Source organism: Triturus cristatus, chromosome 3_1 (assembly GCF_964204655.1).
Source record: "Triturus cristatus chromosome 3_1, aTriCri1.1, whole genome shotgun sequence".
Classification (NCBI taxonomy): domain Eukaryota; kingdom Metazoa; phylum Chordata; class Amphibia; order Caudata; family Salamandridae; genus Triturus; species Triturus cristatus.
The window spans coordinates 735880358-735901306 of NC_140583.1; the positions used below are offsets into that span (position 1 = coordinate 735880358).

Sequence of the window (20949 nt, forward strand, 5' to 3'; positions counted from 1 at the left end):
TTTGCAACAAAATCCAAAGCCATCCGTGGAGCAAAGGAAAATCACCAGACAACACCAACTGTACATGTAAAATCACGCACCACAGCTTGGAGGCTGACTACCTCTGGGCCTAGTGGAAGACTACTAGGCCACAAGCTTGGAACCGGATGGCAAAAGCAAGCACACTGCTTGGATGGCTTCACAAAATGGCCGCCACACACCCACAACAACCACAAGAAATGGGAGACAGTCAATGGACGCCTATGGCAAAGGCACAATGCATGCCTTCCTAAAATGGCCGTTCGCGAGCTGAATCCCTTGCCTTACATGCAGGCCAAAATAGCCCAATTTGTTTAGCACACACCCAAAAAATGCTATTGCACCCCAAACACACCTTTTGCAACAAAATCCAAAGCCATCCATGGAGTAAAGGAAAATCACCAGACAACACCAACTGTACATGTAAAATCACGCACCACAGCTTGGAGGCTGACTACCTCTGGGCCTAGTGGAAGACTACTAGGCCACAAGCTTGGAACCGGATGGCAAAAGCAAGCACACTGCTTGGATGGCTTCACAAAATGGCCGCCACACACCCACAACAACCACAAGAAATGGGAGACAGTCAATGGACGCCTATGGCAAAGGCACAATGCATGCCTTCCCAAAATGGCCGCCACACACATGCCCAGCCCCCCCACCACAATAACACACAAGAAAGTGATTGGAAAGGACAGGAAGAGGAAGTTGGAGTGTCTGTGGAACTTAATCCCTCTCATAAAAATGGTTTCCAGACAAATAACAGCTTCTCCCTGCTCCAAACCTACAGCTCAATGACAGCCTGAGGAGTTTTTTGTGCAGAAATGCACAAAAAAGCGTTTTCGAGAAGGGTCTATGTTGCTCGCGAGATATTGTTTGCCAGATTGCAAAAGCTGCGTGTTCGGGATCGCGAACTGTACAAAAAGGCTTTCTCGCGTGCGCGAACACGCATATTGCGAGCGCAAAAATGACGAAAACTGTAAGTCCGCGTTGTCGCGCTGTGCAGAGTTACCGAAAGTTCGCGAGCTGAATCCCTTGCCTTAAATGCAGGCCAAAATAGCCCAATTTGTTTAGCACACACCCAAAAAATGCTATTGCACCCCAAACACACCTTTTGCAACAAAATCCAAAGCCATCCGTGGAGCAAAGGAAAATCACCAGACAACACCAACTGTACATTCAAAATCACGCACCACAGCTTGGAGGCTGACTACCTCTGGGCCTAGTGGAAGACTACTAGGCCACAAGCTTGGAACCGGATGGCAAAAGCAAGCACACTGCTTGGATGGCTTCACAAAATGGCCGCCACACACCCACAACAACCACAAGAAATGGGAGACAGTCAATGGACGCCTATGGCAAAGGCACAATGCATGCCTTCCTAAAATGGCCGTTCGCGAGCTGAATCCCTTGCCTTACATGCAGGCCAAAATAGCCCAATTTGTTTAGCACACACCCAAAAAATGCTATTGCACCCCAAACACACCTTTTGCAACAAAATCCAAAGCCATCCATGGAGTAAAGGAAAATCACCAGACAACACCAACTGTACATGTAAAATCACGCACCACAGCTTGGAGGCTGACTACCTCTGGGCCTAGTGGAAGACTACTAGGCCACAAGCTTGGAACCGGATGGCAAAAGCAAGCACACTGCTTGGATGGCTTCACAAAATGGCCGCCACACACCCACAACAACCACAAGAAATGGGAGACAGTCAATGGACGCCTATGGCAAAGGCACAATGCATGCCTTCCCAAAATGGCCGCCACACACATGCCCAGCCCCCCCACCACAATAACACACAAGAAAGTGATTGGAAAGGACAGGAAGAGGAAGTTGGAGTGTCTGTGGAACTTAATCCCTCTCATAAAAATGGTTTCCAGACAAATAACAGCTTCTCCCTGCTCCAAACCTACAGCTCAATGACAGCCTGAGGAGTTTTTTGTGCAGAAATGCACAAAAAAGCGTTTTCGAGAAGGGTCTATGTTGCTCGCGAGATATTGTTTGCCAGATTGCAAAAGCTGCGTGTTCGGGATCGCGAACTGTACAAAAAGGCTTTCTCGCGTGCGCGAACACGCATATTGCGAGCGCAAAAATGACAAACTGTAAGTCCGCGTTGTCGCGCTGTGCAGAGTTACCGAAAGTTCGCGAGCTGAATCCCTTGCCTTAAATGCAGGCCAAAATAGCCCAATTTGTTTAGCACACACCCAAAAAATGCTATTGCACCCCAAACACACCTTTTGCAACAAAATCCAAAGCCATCCGTGGAGCAAAGGAAAATCACCAGACAACACCAACTGTACATGTAAAATCACGCACCACAGCTTGGAGGCTGACTACCTCTGGGCCTAGTGGAAGACTACTAGGCCACAAGCTTGGAACCGGATGGCAAAAGCAAGCACACTGCTTGGATGGCTTCACAAAATGGCCGCCACACACCCACAACAACCACAAGAAATGGGAGACAGTCAATGGACGCCTATGGCAAAGGCACAATGCATGCCTTCCTAAAATGGCCGTTCGCGAGCTGAATCCCTTGCCTTACATGCAGGCCAAAATAGCCCAATTTGTTTAGCACACACCCAAAAAATGCTATTGCACCCCAAACACACCTTTTGCAACAAAATCCAAAGCCATCCATGGAGTAAAGGAAAATCACCAGACAACACCAACTGTACATGTAAAATCACGCACCACAGCTTGGAGGCTGACTACCTCTGGGCCTAGTGGAAGACTACTAGGCCACAAGCTTGGAACCGGATGGCAAAAGCAAGCACACTGCTTGGATGGCTTCACAAAATGGCCGCCACACACCCACAACAACCACAAGAAATGGGAGACAGTCAATGGACGCCTATGGCAAAGGCACAATGCATGCCTTCCCAAAATGGCCGCCACACACATGCCCAGCCCCCCCACCACAATAACACACAAGAAAGTGATTGGAAAGGACAGGAAGAGGAAGTTGGAGTGTCTGTGGAACTTAATTCCTCTCATAAAAATGGTTTCCAGACAAATAACAGCTTCTCCCTGCTCCAAACCTACAGCTCAATGACAGCCTGAGGAGTTTTTTGTGCAGAAATGCACAAAAAAGCGTTTTTCGAGAAGGGTCTATGTTGCTCGCGAGATATTGTTTGCCAGATTGCAAAAGCTGCGTGTTCGGGATCGCGAACTGTACAAAAAGGCTTTCTCGCGTGCGCGAACACGCATATTGCGAGCGCAAAAATGACGAAAACTGTAAGTCCGCGTTGTCGCGCTGTGCAGAGTTACCGAAAGTTCGCGAGCTGAATCCCTTGCCTTACATGCAGGCCAAAATAGCCCAATTTGTTTAGCACACACCCAAAAAATGCTATTGCACCCCAAACACACCTTTTGCAACAAAATCCAAAGCCATCCGTGGAGCAAAGGAAAATCACCAGACAACACCAACTGTACATGTAAAATCACGCACCACAGCTTGGAGGCTGACTACCTCTGGGCCTAGTGGAAGACTACTAGGCCACAAGCTTGGAACCGGATGGCAAAAGCAAGCACACTGCTTGGATGGCTTCACAAAATGGCCGCCACACACCCACAACAACCACAAGAAATGGGAGACAGTCAATGGACGCCTATGGCAAAGGCACAATGCATGCCTTCCTAAAATGGCCGTTCGCGAGCTGAATCCCTTGCCTTACATGCAGGCCAAAATAGCCCAATTTGTTTAGCACACACCCAAAAAATGCTATTGCACCCCAAACACACCTTTTGCAACAAAATCCAAAGCCATCCATGGAGTAAAGGAAAATCACCAGACAACACCAACTGTACATGTAAAATCACGCACCACAGCTTGGAGGCTGACTACCTCTGGGCCTAGTGGAAGACTACTAGGCCACAAGCTTGGAACCGGATGGCAAAAGCAAGCACACTGCTTGGATGGCTTCACAAAATGGCCGCCACACACCCACAACAACCACAAGAAATGGGAGACAGTCAATGGACGCCTATGGCAAAGGCACAATGCATGCCTTCCCAAAATGGCCGCCACACACATGCCCAGCCCCCCCACCACAATAACACACAAGAAAGTGATTGGAAAGGACAGGAAGAGGAAGTTGGAGTGTCTGTGGAACTTAATCCCTCTCATAAAAATGGTTTCCAGACAAATAACAGCTTCTCCCTGCTCCAAACCTACAGCTCAATGACAGCCTGAGGAGTTTTTTGTGCAGAAATGCACAAAAAAGCGTTTTCGAGAAGGGTCTATGTTGCTCGCGAGATATTGTTTGCCAGATTGCAAAAGCTGCGTGTTCGGGATCGCGAACTGTACAAAAAGGCTTTCTCGCGTGCGCGAACACGCATATTGCGAGCGCAAAAATGACGAAAACTGTAAGTCCGCGTTGTCGCGCTGTGCAGAGTTACCGAAAGTTCGCGAGCTGAATCCCTTGCCTTAAATGCAGGCCAAAATAGCCCAATTTGTTTAGCACACACCCAAAAAATGCTATTGCACCCCAAACACACCTTTTGCAACAAAATCCAAAGCCATCCGTGGAGCAAAGGAAAATCACCAGACAACACCAACTGTACATTCAAAATCACGCACCACAGCTTGGAGGCTGACTACCTCTGGGCCTAGTGGAAGACTACTAGGCCACAAGCTTGGAACCGGATGGCAAAAGCAAGCACACTGCTTGGATGGCTTCACAAAATGGCCGCCACACACCCACAACAACCACAAGAAATGGGAGACAGTCAATGGACGCCTATGGCAAAGGCACAATGCATGCCTTCCTAAAATGGCCGTTCGCGAGCTGAATCCCTTGCCTTACATGCAGGCCAAAATAGCCCAATTTGTTTAGCACACACCCAAAAAATGCTATTGCACCCCAAACACACCTTTTGCAACAAAATCCAAAGCCATCCATGGAGTAAAGGAAAATCACCAGACAACACCAACTGTACATGTAAAATCACGCACCACAGCTTGGAGGCTGACTACCTCTGGGCCTAGTGGAAGACTACTAGGCCACAAGCTTGGAACCGGATGGCAAAAGCAAGCACACTGCTTGGATGGCTTCACAAAATGGCCGCCACACACCCACAACAACCACAAGAAATGGGAGACAGTCAATGGACGCCTATGGCAAAGGCACAATGCATGCCTTCCCAAAATGGCCGCCACACACATGCCCAGCCCCCCCACCACAATAACACACAAGAAAGTGATTGGAAAGGACAGGAAGAGGAAGTTGGAGTGTCTGTGGAACTTAATTCCTCTCATAAAAATGGTTTCCAGACAAATAACAGCTTCTCCCTGCTCCAAACCTACAGCTCAATGACAGCCTGAGGAGTTTTTTGTGCAGAAATGCACAAAAAAGCGTTTTCGAGAAGGGTCTATGTTGCTCGCGAGATATTGTTTGCCAGATTGCAAAAGCTGCGTGTTCGGGATCGCGAACTGTACAAAAAGGCTTTCTCGCGTGCGCGAACACGCATATTGCGAGCGCAAAAATGACGAAAACTGTAAGTCCGCGTTGTCGCGCTGTGCAGAGTTACCGAAAGTTCGCGAGCTGAATCCCTTGCCTTAAATGCAGGCCAAAATAGCCCAATTTGTTTAGCACACACCCAAAAAATGCTATTGCACCCCAAACACACCTTTTGCAACAAAATCCAAAGCCATCCGTGGAGTAAAGGAAAATCACCAGACAACACCAACTGTACATTCAAAATCACGCACCACAGCTTGGAGGCTGACTACCTCTGGGCCTAGTGGAAGACTACTAGGCCACAAGCACACACATCCAACAAAGGTAAATCACACACACACACCAACAGTGAAATACACCACAGCCACGTTTAGCATTTCAATCCTATGCCATCCATGCCCTACATGATGTAGAAATTCTACAGACACCACAAAACATGGACCTATGGGTACCCTACTGGCTGAAATTGCAGAGAAAAACAACTAGGCCCATATTGAAAGTAGTACAGGCCACCCACCACAACAATAATTTTTTAAAACAATAAAAATCCCAGAAAAATGTAGGTACAAACAAGCCCCAATGAAACAATCACACCAATTCTCCAACTTACTTGTCGTCAATTAAATCTCAAATCAAAAATTCCTCAAATAAATCCAAAAAAATGGTGTGATGCAGCAGACAGACACAAAAAGTGATCCTTCCAGCTCCAAATCCAAATGAAAGTGAACAACACATGCACAAAGCACGTGGGAGGAGCCTGCTGGACAGGAACAGGAAGTTGCAGTGTCAGGGGCACTTCCTTCCTCTTGAAAAAAAAGTGTTAAAAAAATTAAAGGACTCTTTCTTACACAAAGACTACAGCAAGATCACAATCTGAGGAGTTTTCTGAGCAAAATGAACATTTTAGAGAAGGTTTTATGAAGCTCGCGAGATATTCTTTGCCAGATTGCAGTTTTTCCATGTTCGGGATCGCGATCTTACCAAAACAGCCGCCGGAAGTCAGTTCGCGCGCACCAATGACGTGTTCGGGGGCGCACACTCTCGCGGGCTTGGGCAGCCATAGTACAAATCTCGTGGCGCTCGCAAACAGACAGAAAAGCAAGTTGGCGATCGCAGAATCAAGGTAAGACATTACCGCGCGCGTGAGAATGAATATTGAGCGCGCGAGGAAGCAAATTTACTACGCTACGCGCTAGATTGCGTAGCAATCTGCAACTTCGCGCTCTACGCGAAGCGCGAAGTTACCAAAACTTCGCAAGTTCCGCGAACGGAGCGTAGTTCAACGCCCAGGCTTACTGTAGATGTGTTGTGAAGTAACGTCCGCCTTCCCGGTCGAGGCACCCAGGTCTGATTTCTGCTGGCCAGTTTAAATTAAGTGCAAAGACTTCTGTTAAGAGGAATTCCATTCTTTTGTTAATAAATGGCATTTTTCATGATTGCTAGTATGTAATTTTAATTGCTGTGAAAATGAAAGGGATGTGATTTAATTGCTTTATTGTGTGTAATATGTAAACTATATTCGCGGCATTGGGTAATTGATCCGTCTTACACCCCTCTTTACAGGGTGCCATAAACTTTTGCCAAAGTAGCCATTGTCTGCCAAAACAAACATCATGGCTGCAAGTATCAAATTGTCTGAGCCATGGCTTGTAATTGGAAATCAAAACGAAATGGCAAGAAAAATAATTTCATGTCGTCGAAGTTTGACCTCGCTCCTTATTTGGAGTCAGCTCAGATGAGCTTCAACGACTTACTCACTCAGGTAGGTATCTGCTTTCTCGCCTGGCGCCCTCTGGAATCATTACATTCCCAAATTTTTAAGTCTGGTATGGCACCATTTTATTTCAAGATTACAACCTGGCCGGTCTTATTTGTGTGTTTGAAAGATGTGTGTTAAGTCAGCTGGATTTTTAAAGTAAATCATGCAAACACGAACCAACACATCTGTTTTTCCCAGTAAAGTCCCACCTTTATGTTTAATTAAAATTGCTGGTATTGGCCTGACAGTTATGGGTTGACCAAATTTCAGACTGGCTTCTCGTTGCCTTATCTCATTTAACCTCTGGCTTTGCAGACAGGTGGCAGTGTTATCAGACACGAAGAGGACCCTTTATCAGATGTTCATTAATACACTGTATTCTCCTAAATGAATAGTCCCTGCACTTATACTCTGTCAAAAACGCCACAGGTGCCAAATTATTCCAGTTATTTTGAATCGAAGAAGTTTTCATAGGCTGGATAGCCAATTTATCCTGGTAAGTAATGTTTCTCTTCCTTGCTCACAGTTCAGAGTCCATATCACTTCACTTCTGTCATTGGAAGTGCAGCGGTATCCACTTATAGGTCAGTGTTTTTGGTCAGGGAGGGCGTGCCAGTCACACTCTAACCAACTTCCTTCTCACTCATTGTTCACTAGGTGACAAGGCGTTGGATGGCTACAGCAAAAAGAAATATGTCTGCAAGTTGCTGTTCATTTTCCTCTTGGGCCACGACATCGACTTTGGACACATGGAAGCAGTGAATCTGTTAAGCTCCAACAAGTACACAGAAAAACAGATTGTGAGTGATTGTTAAACCATTGTCCCTACAGGGCCAGTTTCACTTCAGCTTCGTTGCACTCGTTCATCAACCTTTCTGCTTGAGTTGATTGTATAACAAAAATGCCCTAATTTTGAGGCTGGTGGCCAAATAGTGAAAATAATTGTTTGTTTAGTGAGCGCTGAAAGTTTTGTTATCTGAGATTGAATACCAGTTAACTATTCCACTTCAACCATATTTGGTTAATAAATAAGTTCCACTCTAGGAGGCAGTTGTCATAAATTCACCAGTATCATCAATGATATTTGATTTAGAATACATGGGAATCTATAAATCCTGTACAAAGGGCAGTCTCTAATTTCTTTATAATCGGCGACTTGTCACGCCACCCAGTCGCCGATTATAAGGAAAAGGCCTCAGACCTTGACGATCAAAAGTAACTTCCGTTGAGTTCTGACGTCACCATGCCTGCTGCTAGCATAGATGGCAGCTGAGGTGAAAGGCAGGCTTGGTCCCTGAGCATAATTGAAGCAGCTGTTTAAAGGAACGAAACCGAACGTTGCTTTTCTTTCTTCTGCTCTATTTTAATAGCTTACAAAGACAAGCAGAGAGGGTATGTTTAATTTTTACACTCCTTGGAGAAAAGCTAGAATCTCTGCATGTTTCTACTCTTTCCAAGCTAGTGCAGCTTAAAAAATAAATACATTTAAACTGACTTCTATTGAACTGTTTCTAATATCTGTTTGCAACAAATTACTAACACGTTTTTGATGTGTTTAATTTTGCACTAGAGGTTTTATTTGTATTCTTCTTTTTTGCAAACATGCTCGCTCTTTCATATGAAAGAGCTACGCGCCAAGATTTTAAGTGGTTTTTAGGAAAGGTTAGGGTGACCATGTAATATATGTGATAAAGTACCCCCTGCCATATATGATCATGATATTGCAAGTCACCTCTGAGTTGCATAACCTAATAAATTCCTCTCTAAGGTAATGGAACTCCTCTGTGACTTGCAATATCCTTATAATATATGGTAGGGGGTACTTTGTTCTTTATATTATTTTATTGTAGGTTATAGCAAAGCACTGCTGGGCATCCTGGGGTAGCCATAGAAAGTTTTGGAGATGGGTACAAAGACAGGATACTGAGCTGCAGTATAGTATGTTTGCCAGAACCCGGTAATGGTTTACCAGTCAATAACCAAGGAGAGAAGTATAGTGCCTGAAGAAAGGTTGGTAATTAAGTTCTCAACAAGATGACAGAAACTTGAAAGGCACATGCACCCTGTAAGCCTGGGAGAAAAGGAAAGTTGGTCTTGGGCGTTTGACTGGTCTTGGTGATGTGTGTCCATGACTCATCAAAAAGGTTATTGTTTATCCAAGCATTAAATGTGGTTTACTGAAATTTGAGACTTTTAAATTGGGATTGAAAGCTTTGATTGTTGTTGTAATATATTGTAGCAAGCATTTCAGGATTTTTGTTAGGGAAATGTTTGTTTGTACATTAAAGCTATGATAATTGTAGAGTTTGATGTAAACACAGCTAGATTAATATTTGTTTTTAGATGGCTTTGTCTGGCTTACTTAACATACCACCCATGGGCTGCAAAGTGGCTTACCAGTGCATTTTTCTGTGGCCCTTTGGCTAAAACAAGCATTTGCAATGCAATAGGTCTCGCATTTAGGCGAGTTTGACCTTTTGACATTGCAAATAACAATGCCTTTTATTTTTGTTTTCGTTTTTAAAACCTAAATAAAAGGCATTGTCACTTACAATGCCAATAGCTTACACTCGCCTGAATGCGAGACCTATTGCATTGCAAATGCTTGTTTTAGTGCTGAAACCTGGAAGTCTCATCAAGAACGGCCAGCGGTGGGACACATTTGTCTCGCATGGGCAGTTAGGACGGCAGAAACAACTGCTGTGGCTGCAACTGCTTGTTTGTGATCCTGAGGATACAGAATGTGTTTAAAAGTCTTGAGTTTCTGAAGACAGAATGTGGTTCACCAAGTCACAGCTCGATGGTCCCAATGAGGGTTAGACTATCAGCAAGTAGGAAATCCAGGGAGATCTTTTCTACATATGCAAAGTGTCATTTATCTGTATGTAAGAGTCCAATTTTTATCTGTATTTGCAATGACTGAGTGCTCAAATGTAGCTGGGTCACTTTCCATAGTGAGGTGTGTTCAGCACAGCCTGCAGCAAAGGTATGACCGGTATCAACAGCCTACCAGCTAGAGGCACATCTGCGACCTGAAAACCGAAAAGGTTCTCTTTCAGCAGCAGGGGGTCACTCCCAGATATAGCATCGGGTGGGAAACCTGCAACTCAAAAGACATTTGGATCCGACTTATTTTGAGTATTTATAGTGCATTAGAGTATTGATTAGACGTTTCTTGTTCATCAGTTCGCTTTAGGAGCTATGGCCATTAGCACAAGATGCTAAGGGGTCATGTTGGAACCAAGCACAGTTTAACGCAAGTATAGAACGGTGCCATGTGTGATGCAACCGAGCCTCCTACAGCTAGCTATGCGTCCTGTCAAACTGCTCTTTAACGGAGTGTGTTTTCCTTCATCGATTCTTGCAGATGCGTGTTTAAAAATAAAGGAACCTGATAGTGTAAGCAGAGAAGCAAAACAAGTTGGAGTATGTCTGCGGCAGAAGTCATTATATTGCTTGCATCCCACTTCATCCCACTTAAAGCCCTGCTTGCTTGGGCAGGGCTTTAAGTGGGATGAAAAAATCAGGGGGGATCTCTTAAAGGGGCATGACCGATGTAATTAAGGGCTTAAGGCTTAAAAACACAAAAGCTAAAAATCTGTGTTTAGCATAGTGTGCTACCCGACTAGTATGTTGCTGTTTCTCTCATTGTATCTCGATATATAATGCAACAAGTAGCCTTATACCTACAACAATCCAGGACTATTGGCGGTGTCGATGGTTGTTAGTTCCAAAAGAAAAAAAAAGCAACAACCTCTGCTTCGTTGTATATATTATTGAAAATGCTTCAGTTAGGAAATTATGAGACTGTAAAATAACTAACGCGAGTCTCTTTGAAGTTAAATCAAAAGCAATGGTACTGCTGCAGGCAAAAATAGAGAGCCCGATAGGGACCCATCTCAGCTGCTGCTTTTGAGAACTACCAGTGCTCAGCTCCGACAGGACCCGGCCCACTTAAAGCCCTCTCTATGGGGCGAACTACCATTTTATCCTCCCGAGGTCGATAAAACACGATCCGTTGAGTTGGGTAATACAAACACCCATGATTTAGTTTCAAGAGGTGCTTTCATTTGTCTGATCATTAAGTAAATGACTAATCCATACTTATCTTTTGCATTAGTAATTACTAGGCCTTGATGTCGCTGCTGCCTGCATGATGTCTGGGTACCTGCAGGTGCAATTTAAAAGGGTATGTTCTGCCCAAAACAATATATACATAACAAGCTGCTAATTAAAACAAGCAGCCGAACCAACTGGGTGGGAGAGCTCGGTGGAAGGGGGTGCAAACATGGAGCATTTGTGTATGCAAGTCAAATGAAGCGCGGCCGCGATGCACTCAAGACAAATGGTGGGGCCTGGCACAGGAATGCAGAAGCCTCCCTGCTCGCTCCCGAGACCCTTAGGCCTGGAAGTCTAGAGTGATTCCAAGAGGCCCTCTTCCTAGAGTAGCGCCTTTGCCTGCCTGTTGCATTAGCCAAGAAAAAGGATCCCTGCATGCTACAAGCCGCTCCTGCTGCAGCTTGAATCTAGGCTGTAAACAAACGTGAAAGCTCTAGCTGACTTGTTTATTGTAGTCTGCTTAGGTTTTAGTAGATCTTGAAACCAGCCACCCCACACTCGGGCCATGCCATCAGGACATACACGATACATACCTTAGCCAAAAGATGTCCTAGCCTCCTACACACTTCCTTCTCTGATCTGCATTTTCTTATTTTCCATCCTCTCTATTGTGTAAAATGTTTCTGGTGACATGGATTAGGTTCTGGATGTAGTGCGTTTAATGCTTGTACTGCCCAGCTCAATGGCATTCTTTTTATAAGCAATCAAAGAAAAATGTGGCTGGAAAGTGCACCATTTGGCCCATTATTTTAGAGATTCTCTTCAAACCTTTTTTGGGAGGATCACCTGCTCGTTTGCCCCACTGGCTAACAAAAATATTGTAACTTAGCACCCCTACTTAAAAAGGTTGGACACCGCTGTCTTGAGGCGTGAGATAACATCTTAAGCTAACCTGTTATTTGTAACGGGAACTTATTTTGTTTGTGTGATAAAGGGTCTGTAAAGTGGGCAAATCCTTGTCCCCAGAAGTTACAGAAGTGCATTAAACAAAGAAGTATTATCACTCCGAACTATTTTCACAGATTAGAGTACACTGTCGGAATACAAAAACTCTGTGTTTGATTCTTCAGTGTTTCCTGACAGTTCAAGCTTTGGTATCTAGATGATAAAGTAATTTCTGTTGTACAAGAACCAACACCATGTGTTAGCCAGGATATTTCTTAAGTGTTTAGGTTGTACAACGTGTCTGTATGCAGCTGTTCAGGTCTTTTGTGGTGAATAACAAGAAGGTGGAGAACCAGCTCTTTTCTTGACCATCGATGACGTACTCTTTTGGTGTTTGTTCCTCATTCATACCTCCTTACCTGCAGGGCTACCTCTTCATCTCTGTACTTGTGAACTGCAACAGTGAGCTCATCCGTCTCATCAACAACGCAATAAAAAATGACCTGGCCAGCCGCAACCCCACGTTCATGGGCCTGGCTTTGCATTGTATCGCCAATGTGGGCAGCCGAGAAATGGGAGAAGCTTTTGCTGGAGAAATACCAAAAATATTGGTAGCTGGGTACGTCAATCCATTTGTGGTAACTCTTGTTTGGGGACTATGTAGTTTGTACTACGCAAAATGTTTTGTGCATTAATGTTTGATTCAGTTTACATATATATTTTTTAATACCTTTTTACATGCAGTTTGCTGTAACCTGTAAAATGGCTATTTCTCGGCCACGTAGAAAGAACTGTTATTCCTATAACATGATCACTAAAATGTGGCTGCTTCTCTTCATGCATAAGAGAGATCTGTACTGTATGTACAGGGCTTAGCCTACTTTAATTACAAAAAAAGCAAATGTGAAGCTAGATTCTCCTCCAGTATCATTAACTTTTTGATTTGTAAAATGTTTTTTTTGCACCTCTCCGATGTAATATGCCGCCAGCCGCCACTGATTTTAGGTTGTGGTGTATACGATGAGTACGGTCTTCTGAGAGTGAAAGTACCAGAGAAGGACAGTGAGTTTGCAGACTTTCGTTAAGAGTGCTAGGAAGGCATTGTGGGCTTAGTCATGTATAGCATGTGTGTTTATATAGATGGGGAGTAAACGAGAGATGACTAGACACAATCAGTGCTTGTTCTCTGCTCAATATACGTACGTTTTAAAGCTTGAACTATTGTAGGCTGGTAGGGCTCGAACTAATGTCATGCACATCCTTAAATACCAACTGCATCATTAAAATCTTGACAAGTACACTCACCTGTCTGGCTGATAAGTTGACCTTCTGGAGTGACTCCCAGAACACCTGCAGTCAGAACACCATTGGAGTGAATAAGAGGAAGATCAAAAAAGAAAAAAACAGTACAATAGAACTTCTGCATGAATGGTTCTGGAACAGCATCACCATCAGGACTGCCACAATCCTGTTCCAATATAGGAAGGAGTTGAAGAGACACCTCATAAAAGAATACTATTGGGCAGCATTAACAGTCTCCTCCTGCTCTCCGAACCCATCTACCCTTCCAATCGTTCTTTGACTGTATCAAGACCTTTTGCCATCCACTGTCGCCCTACTGACGTTTGTCTAGGTTCATCACATATTCTACCACAAACCTATGCAAAGAAATGCTTCACTTTCCATTGATCAATCGGGCATTCCTAACTACTAAATTACTTACTGTCTCAACAGCAAAATAGTTCAGCTTACAGTTCTGTTAGGTTTCTGCGATCTGTAAATGTTGCATACTAGTTTAATAGAGAATTGGCTTCTTTGTAGAGTTTTACTTTCGTGCCACAATCTGTTCAGCGGTTCAGGTCTAAGGCTTGAACAATATTACCTATAAGAGTTAAAATGGGAAAGTACTTGTTTTGTCACAGCACACCACCCCCAACACTTTTTTCCCCATGGACTGGATTGTCATGAAACTTGGGAGGCCTAAGCTTAGCTGACTATGCTAGTAATTGGCTTAGGGCCATTGTTGGAAATGGCCCTTTTTTTGCAGTTCCCCAAACGTTTGCTTCTTCCTCCTATTTTTTCCTGACCTGCTGTTGTTAGTTTTAGGACTCTGGGCACTTTATGTTTGTTTATGTTTGGGGGGATTTTATATAGCGCTCTATCGCTCCGAGGAGCATCTTGGCGCTAGGTTCAATTTGTGTGGTTCGTAGGCAGAAGGGAGATGTAATAGACCCTAAAGTAGATATTAGACCAGGGTTTTGCAGGTGGAGGCAGTTAGGTTATAAATCCAGGTTTTAATGGCTTTCCTGAATTTGCTCTCACAGGAGATTTCACGAATTTGAGGTGGAAGTGTGTTCCAGGCTCTAGAGCCTTTGACCGCCAGGGACTTTCCCCCTCTAGTGGCCAATCGAAACTTTGGAATGGTCATTAGGTTGGCCGTAGCAGATCTTAGATGACGTCCGGGGTGGTAACGATTAAATTTGTTAGTCAGGTAGGTAGGGCCTCTTTTATGGAATGCTCTAAAAGAGATGATCAGTAGTTTGAATAGGATTCTCTTTTGGATAGGGAGCCAGTGGAGGGTGTCAAGTGCTGCGGATGCTGAGGATTTTCTTGGCATTTTTAGCACCAGCCTTGCTGCAGTATTTTGCACCATCTGCAGCTTATGTAGGAGGGCCTTGTTGGCACCCACATACAGTCCGTTACAATAGTCCAACCTAGATGTAATCAATGCCACCGCTACCGTTTTCCTTGCTGGTAGGGGGAGGAAGTCAAAGAATTTCCGAAGGCTTTTGATGATATTGAAACAGGAGCCAGCCACTTCACTGGTCTGTTGCTTGAAGGATAGTGCCTCGTCAATTTTAATTCCTAAATTTCGGGCACTCTTTATGGTACTCGGCGGGGCTTCAGCATTAGGTGGCCAGCAGGTTTGGGGAGAAAACAGATTATTTTTCCCAAAGGGTAAAATTTCCGTCTTTGCAGTGTTGCATCTCAGGTGGTTTGTGTTCATCCACTCGAAAGTGGCCTTCAGACAATCTCTGAGGGAACGTTCAGCAATTGCCGCGTCCTCATCTAGGATTACAACTAGTTGAGTATCATCGGCGTAGGCAATTGAGCTGATAGCAAAAGAGGAGATAAGTTTCATTAGGGGGACCATATATAAGTTAAACAATATGGGGCTTAAGCTAGAGCCCTGAGGTACCCCAGATTGAACTTCTCTTGCCTCAGAGTAATGTGGACCTAGGAGAATAGTCTGTTTTCTTTGTCTGAGGAAGTTGGTAAACCATTTCAACACGGTGCCCCCTATGCCTGCACTACTCAGGCGATGAAGTAGAATATCATGGGACACCGTGTCGAACGCCGCAGAGAGATCCAGTAGGATCAGGACGGCTCTTTTGCCCTGATCCAAAGCGGCCCTGATAGTTTCCGTTGAGAAAATAAGGGCAGATTCAGTTGAGTGGTGAAAGCGAAAACCTGCTTGATTGGGATGTAACAAATTGTTGTTCTCGAGATATGCTGTGAGTTGTTTGTTTACACATGTCTCTGTGAGTTTGCATAGTGCTGGAAGAAGTGATATGGGTCGGAGGTTTGACAGTGTCGTAGGGTCCTGAATAGTTTTTTTCTGAAGGGGTTTGACTACCGCGACCTTCCAGCATGCGGGGATATCTCCTGTTTGTAGGGAGGAGTTCAGGATTGAGTTTATAATTGGGTTGACCTCATCTTTTATAGCCTTGAGCAGTAGGGGTGGGCAGGGGTCAAGAGGGGAGCCTGAGTTCAATTTAGAGATAGCTTGAGCAGACTCGGTAGAATTAATCAAAGTAAAATTATCCCATGTGGTAGTACAAGGTGAGTCTATTTGGATGGTAGGGTCAGCTGTATTTAATGCTGGTTGACTAATCTGTGGAAACTCTTTTGTAAAGTTTGTAATTTTCTGTTCGAAATATTCCGCTATTTTGTCGCAGAGGGCTTGAGACGGTGGAATTTCCTGTGATAGTATTTTGGGTTTTCTGAAGCCATTGACTATTTGGAATATTTCTTTTTGATTGTTGTTGGTCGATTCTATCAAGTTGGTGTAATAGTTAGTTTTCGCCAACTTGATGGAGGTATGGTAATTCCTCCTAACATTCTTATAGATTTCCCTAGCTTCCTTTTTATAATGGCGACGCCATTTTCTTTCCAGGAGTTTCACTTCTCTTAGCGTGGCTTTTAGGGATTTAGTGTACCAGGGAGCGGATTTTTTCCTTTGTATTTTGTTAGATTTGGCTCCTCCTGTTGTCAGTTTTTCCCCAATGGATTTCACCCAGTTGTTATAGTTTGCGTAATCAGTGCACACATTTCCCACTGGTGTTGGTTTTGCTGTCTGTACCCAGTTCATTAATTCCGGGTGCTCGATGATTTTTTTCCAGCAGGGGGTGGGATTTGTGGTGGTGGGAATTGACTTAGTTTCTTTATTGTAGTCTATTTTTAGATTAAAACTCATAAGTTTATGGTCTGACCATGTTTGGGTCAGAGGAGGATCAACAGTTAGTGTATTGATATTCGAGCATATGCAATCTAATATATGCCCGGCATTATGAGTAGGCTCCTGAGTTAGAATCGTCAAGCCTAGTATGGTCAATATGTCTTTGAAGTAAACCGTGTTGGGGTCATTGGGGTTATCCAAATGTATATTTATATCTCCTAGTAGAGTGAAATTGGCCGAGCGTAGAATTAGGTTAGCGAGAGCTTCCCCAAAGCTGTCCAAGAAGCGGGTAGCTTGTCCGGGGGGTCGATATATTAATAGACCAGAAAAAGTGAAAGAGTCATGGGCTTGCAGACTGAAACTGAGACATTCAGCTTCTTTTATTTCAGATATTTCCGCAGTGGTGCATTTAAAGGAGTCACGATAAATTATGGCTAATCCTCCTCCACGTTGATGAGGTCGGTCCAATCTCTGAATTAGAAAGCCCGAGGGGAGGGCATAAACTATATCGGGATTGGTCCAGTCTTTGAGCCACGTCTCAGTTACCATTAGGCAGTCGAGATCCATTTCAGTAATGAGGTCATATATATGTTGAGCGTTCTTGCACATGGAGCGTGCATTTATAAGTGCTCCCTTAAGGGTCCTCCCAGTATTATTAAGGCGTTGTGTCGTGGAGGGTAATATGTGTTGCTTACATTGTGGGCAAGAAAAGGGTTCAGTCCATTTTTCTACCACGATGGTTTGGGGACAGTTCAAAGAATGGGTGTTCAATGATAATAAGTAATCTTTAGTGGGTGACATGGGGTAAATGGGACGTAATTTATGGCCCTAGGCCCGGACTTAGCGCGGACGGGCGCAGACGGGCAGGACTTTGGCTTGACTTCGGCGCCACTCCGGCGCCGCTGTTCGCGTCCGCTGCGCGGAGGTGTGCCTATCTACTTTTGTAGTCTCGGCGCTGGGGACTAGAGCGCTGGGACTGGCTACTTACTCCAATATGGCCGCCACTGATCTAGTATAGCGTCAGGGTCTATGGCAATGTATCCGAGGGTCAGGGGAGTGCAGAGATGCTAGGTTCGCTATTAAAATACGGCGCTAAACAGAAATAACGGGAACTTTCGGATTTGTATTAAAAAGAGAATGCTGCGAGTGGCCTAACACCCGGCTTTCCGCCTCAGGTGTAAACACAAAGAACACAAGTCTCGCGAGTGCTCGCGATGCCTCCTTTTGTAGTCTCGGCGCTGGGGACTAGAGCGCTGGGACTGGCTACTTACTCCAATATGGCCGCCACAGATCTAGTATAGCGTCAGGGTCTATGGCAATGTATCCGAGGGTCAGGGGAGTGCAGAGATGCTAGGTTCGCTATTAAAATACGGCGCTAAACAGAAATAACGGGAACTTTCGGATTTGTATTAAAAAGAGAATGCTGCGAGTGGCCTAACACCCGGCTTTCCGCCTCAGGTGTAAACACAAAGAACACAAGTCTTGCGAGTGCTCGCGATGCCTCCTTTTGTAGTCTCGGCGCTGGGGACTAGAGCGCTGGGACTGGCTACTTACTCCAATATGGCCGCCACTGATCTAGTATAGCGTCAGGGTCTATGGCAATGTATCCGAGGGTCAGGGGAGTGCAGAGATGCTAGGTTCGCTATTAAAATACGGCGCTAAACAGAAATAACGGGAACTTTCGGATTTGTATTAAAAAGAGAATGCTGCGAGTGGCCTAACACCCGGCTTTCCGCCTCAGGTGTAAACACAAAGAACACAAGTCTCGCGAGTGCTCGCGATGCCTCCTTTTGTAGTCTCGGCGCTGGGGACTAGAGCGCTGGGACTGGCTACTTACTCCAATATGGCCGCCACTGATCTAGTATAGCGTCAGGGTCTATGGCAATGTATCCGAGGGTCAGGGGAGTGCAGAGATGCTAGGTTCGCTATTAAAATACGGCGCTAAACAGAAATAACGGGAACTTTCGGATTTGTATTAAAAAGAGAATGCTGCGAGTGGCCTAACACCCGGCTTTCCGCCTCAGGTGTAAACACAAAGAACACAAGTCTCGCGAGTGCTCGCGATGCCTCCTTTTGTAGTCTCGGCGCTGGGGACTAGAGCGCTGGGACTGGCTACTTACTCCAATATGGCCGCCACTGATCTAGTATAGCGTCAGGGTCTATGGCAATGTATCCGAGGGTCAGGGGAGTGCAGAGATGCTAGGTTCGCTATTAAAATACGGCGCTAAACAGAAATAACGGGAACTTTCGGATTTGTATTAAAAAGAGAATGCTGCGAGTGGCCTAACACCCGGCTTTCCGCCTCAGGTGTAAACACAAAGAACACAAGTCTCGCGAGTGCTCGCGATGCCTCCTTTTGTAGTCTCGGCGCTGGGGACTAGAGCGCTGGGACTGGCTACTTACTCCAATATGGCCGCCACTGATCTAGTATAGCGTCAGGGTCTATGGCAATGTATCCGAGGGTCAGGGGAGTGCAGAGATGCTAGGTTCGCTATTAAAATACGGCGCTAAACAGAAATAACGGGAACTTTCGGATTTGTATTAAAAAGAGAATGCTGCGAGTGGCCTAACACCCGGCTTTCCGCCTCAGGTGTAAACACAAAGAACACAAGTCTCGCGAGTGCTCGCGATGCCTCCTTTTGTAGTCTCGGCGCTGGGGACTAGAGCGCTGGGACTGGCTACTTACTCCAATATGGCCGCCACTGATCTAGTATAGCGTCAGGGTCTATGGCAATGTATCCGAGGGTCAGGGGAGTGCAGAGATGCTAGGTTCGCTATTAAAATACGGCGCTCAACAGAAATAACGGGAACTTTCGGATTTGTATTAAAAAGAGAATGCTGCGAGTGGCCTAACACCCGGCTTTCCGCCTCAGGTGTAAACACAAAGAACACAAGTCTCGCGAGTGCTCGCGATGCCTCCTTTTGTAGTCTCGGCGCTGGGGACTAGAGCGCTGGGACTGGCTACTTACTCCAATATGGCCGCCACTGATCTAGTATAGCGTCAGGGTCTATGGCAATGTATCCGAGGGTCAGGGGAGTGCAGAGATGCTAGGTTCGCTATTAAAATACGGCGCTAAACAGAAATAACGGGAACTTTCGGATTTGTATTAAAAAGAGAATGCTGCGAGTGGCCTAACACCCGGCTTTCCGCCTCAGGTGTAAACACAAAGAACACAAGTCTCGCGAGTGCTCGCGATGCCTCCTTTTGTAGTCTCGGCGCTGGGGACTAGAGCGCTGGGACTGGCTACTTACTCCAATATGGCCGCCACTGATCTAGTATAGCGTCAGGGTCTATGGCAATGTATCCGAGGGTCAGGGGAGTGCAGAGATGCTAGGTTCGCTATTAAAATACGGCGCTAAACAGAAATAACGGGAACTTTCGGATTTGTATTAAAAAGAGAATGCTGCGAGTGGCCTAACACCCGGCTTTCCGCCTCAGGTGTAAACACAAAGAACACAAGTCTCGCGAGTGCTCGCGATGCCTCCTTTTGTAGTCTCGGCGCTGGGGACTAGAGCGCTGGGACTGGCTACTTACTCCAATATGGCCGCCACTGATCTAGTATAGCGTCAGGGTCTATGGCAATGTATCCGAGGGTCAGGGGAGTGCAGAGATGCTAGGTTCGCTATTAAAATACGGCGCTAAACAGAAATAACGGGAACTTTCGGATTTGTATTAAAAAGAGAATGCTGCGAGTGGCCTAACACCCGGCTTTCCGCCTCAGGTGTAAACACAAAGAACACAAGTCACACTTTACCACTTTACCACTGCTATTCAGTGCTAAAGTGCATATGCTCTCTGTGAAATTTGTATTATGGATTGGTGTTTCCATGATTGGCATATTTGATTTACTGGTAAGCCCCTAGATAAGTGCACTGAGTGTGCCAGCTCCTGTAAATCAAATGCTACTAGTGTGCTTGCAGCACTGATTGTGTCACCCACATGAGTAGCCCTGTAAAGGTAACTCAGACATGCCACTGCAGTGTCTGTCCGCAGTTGTGACTACCATGTCGACTTGGCAGGTGCACCCACTTGCCAGGCCCTAATCTTCCCTTCTCTTACACATAAGTCGCCTCCAAGGTAGGCCCAAGGTACCCCTGTGGGCAGGGTGCTGTGTATGTTAAAGGTATGACATGTACAGGTGTGTGTGACATGTCCCAGTAGTGAATTACAGTGCATTTCGTTATTCCCTATGGAAAGGCTATCTATCCCGTAGGGTAGAATGGGAGTTTATTTATAACATCTT

General features: G+C 45.3%; 1 protein-coding gene across 4 annotated transcripts in view; it reads left to right on the forward strand.

Moving 5' to 3' along the window:
• AP2A2 (adaptor related protein complex 2 subunit alpha 2) overlaps positions 1–20949 on the forward strand; it is a 495736-nt gene that overhangs the window by 329757 nt on the left and 145030 nt on the right. For all 4 annotated transcript variants that reach the window (XM_085644892.1, XM_085644893.1, XM_085644894.1 and 1 more), the window contains exons 3-4: positions 7900–8042; positions 12672–12865. In XM_085644892.1, coding sequence (XP_085501018.1) covers positions 7900–8042; positions 12672–12865 — 337 coding nt within the window. The remainder of the gene's footprint in view (positions 1–7899; positions 8043–12671; positions 12866–20949) is intronic.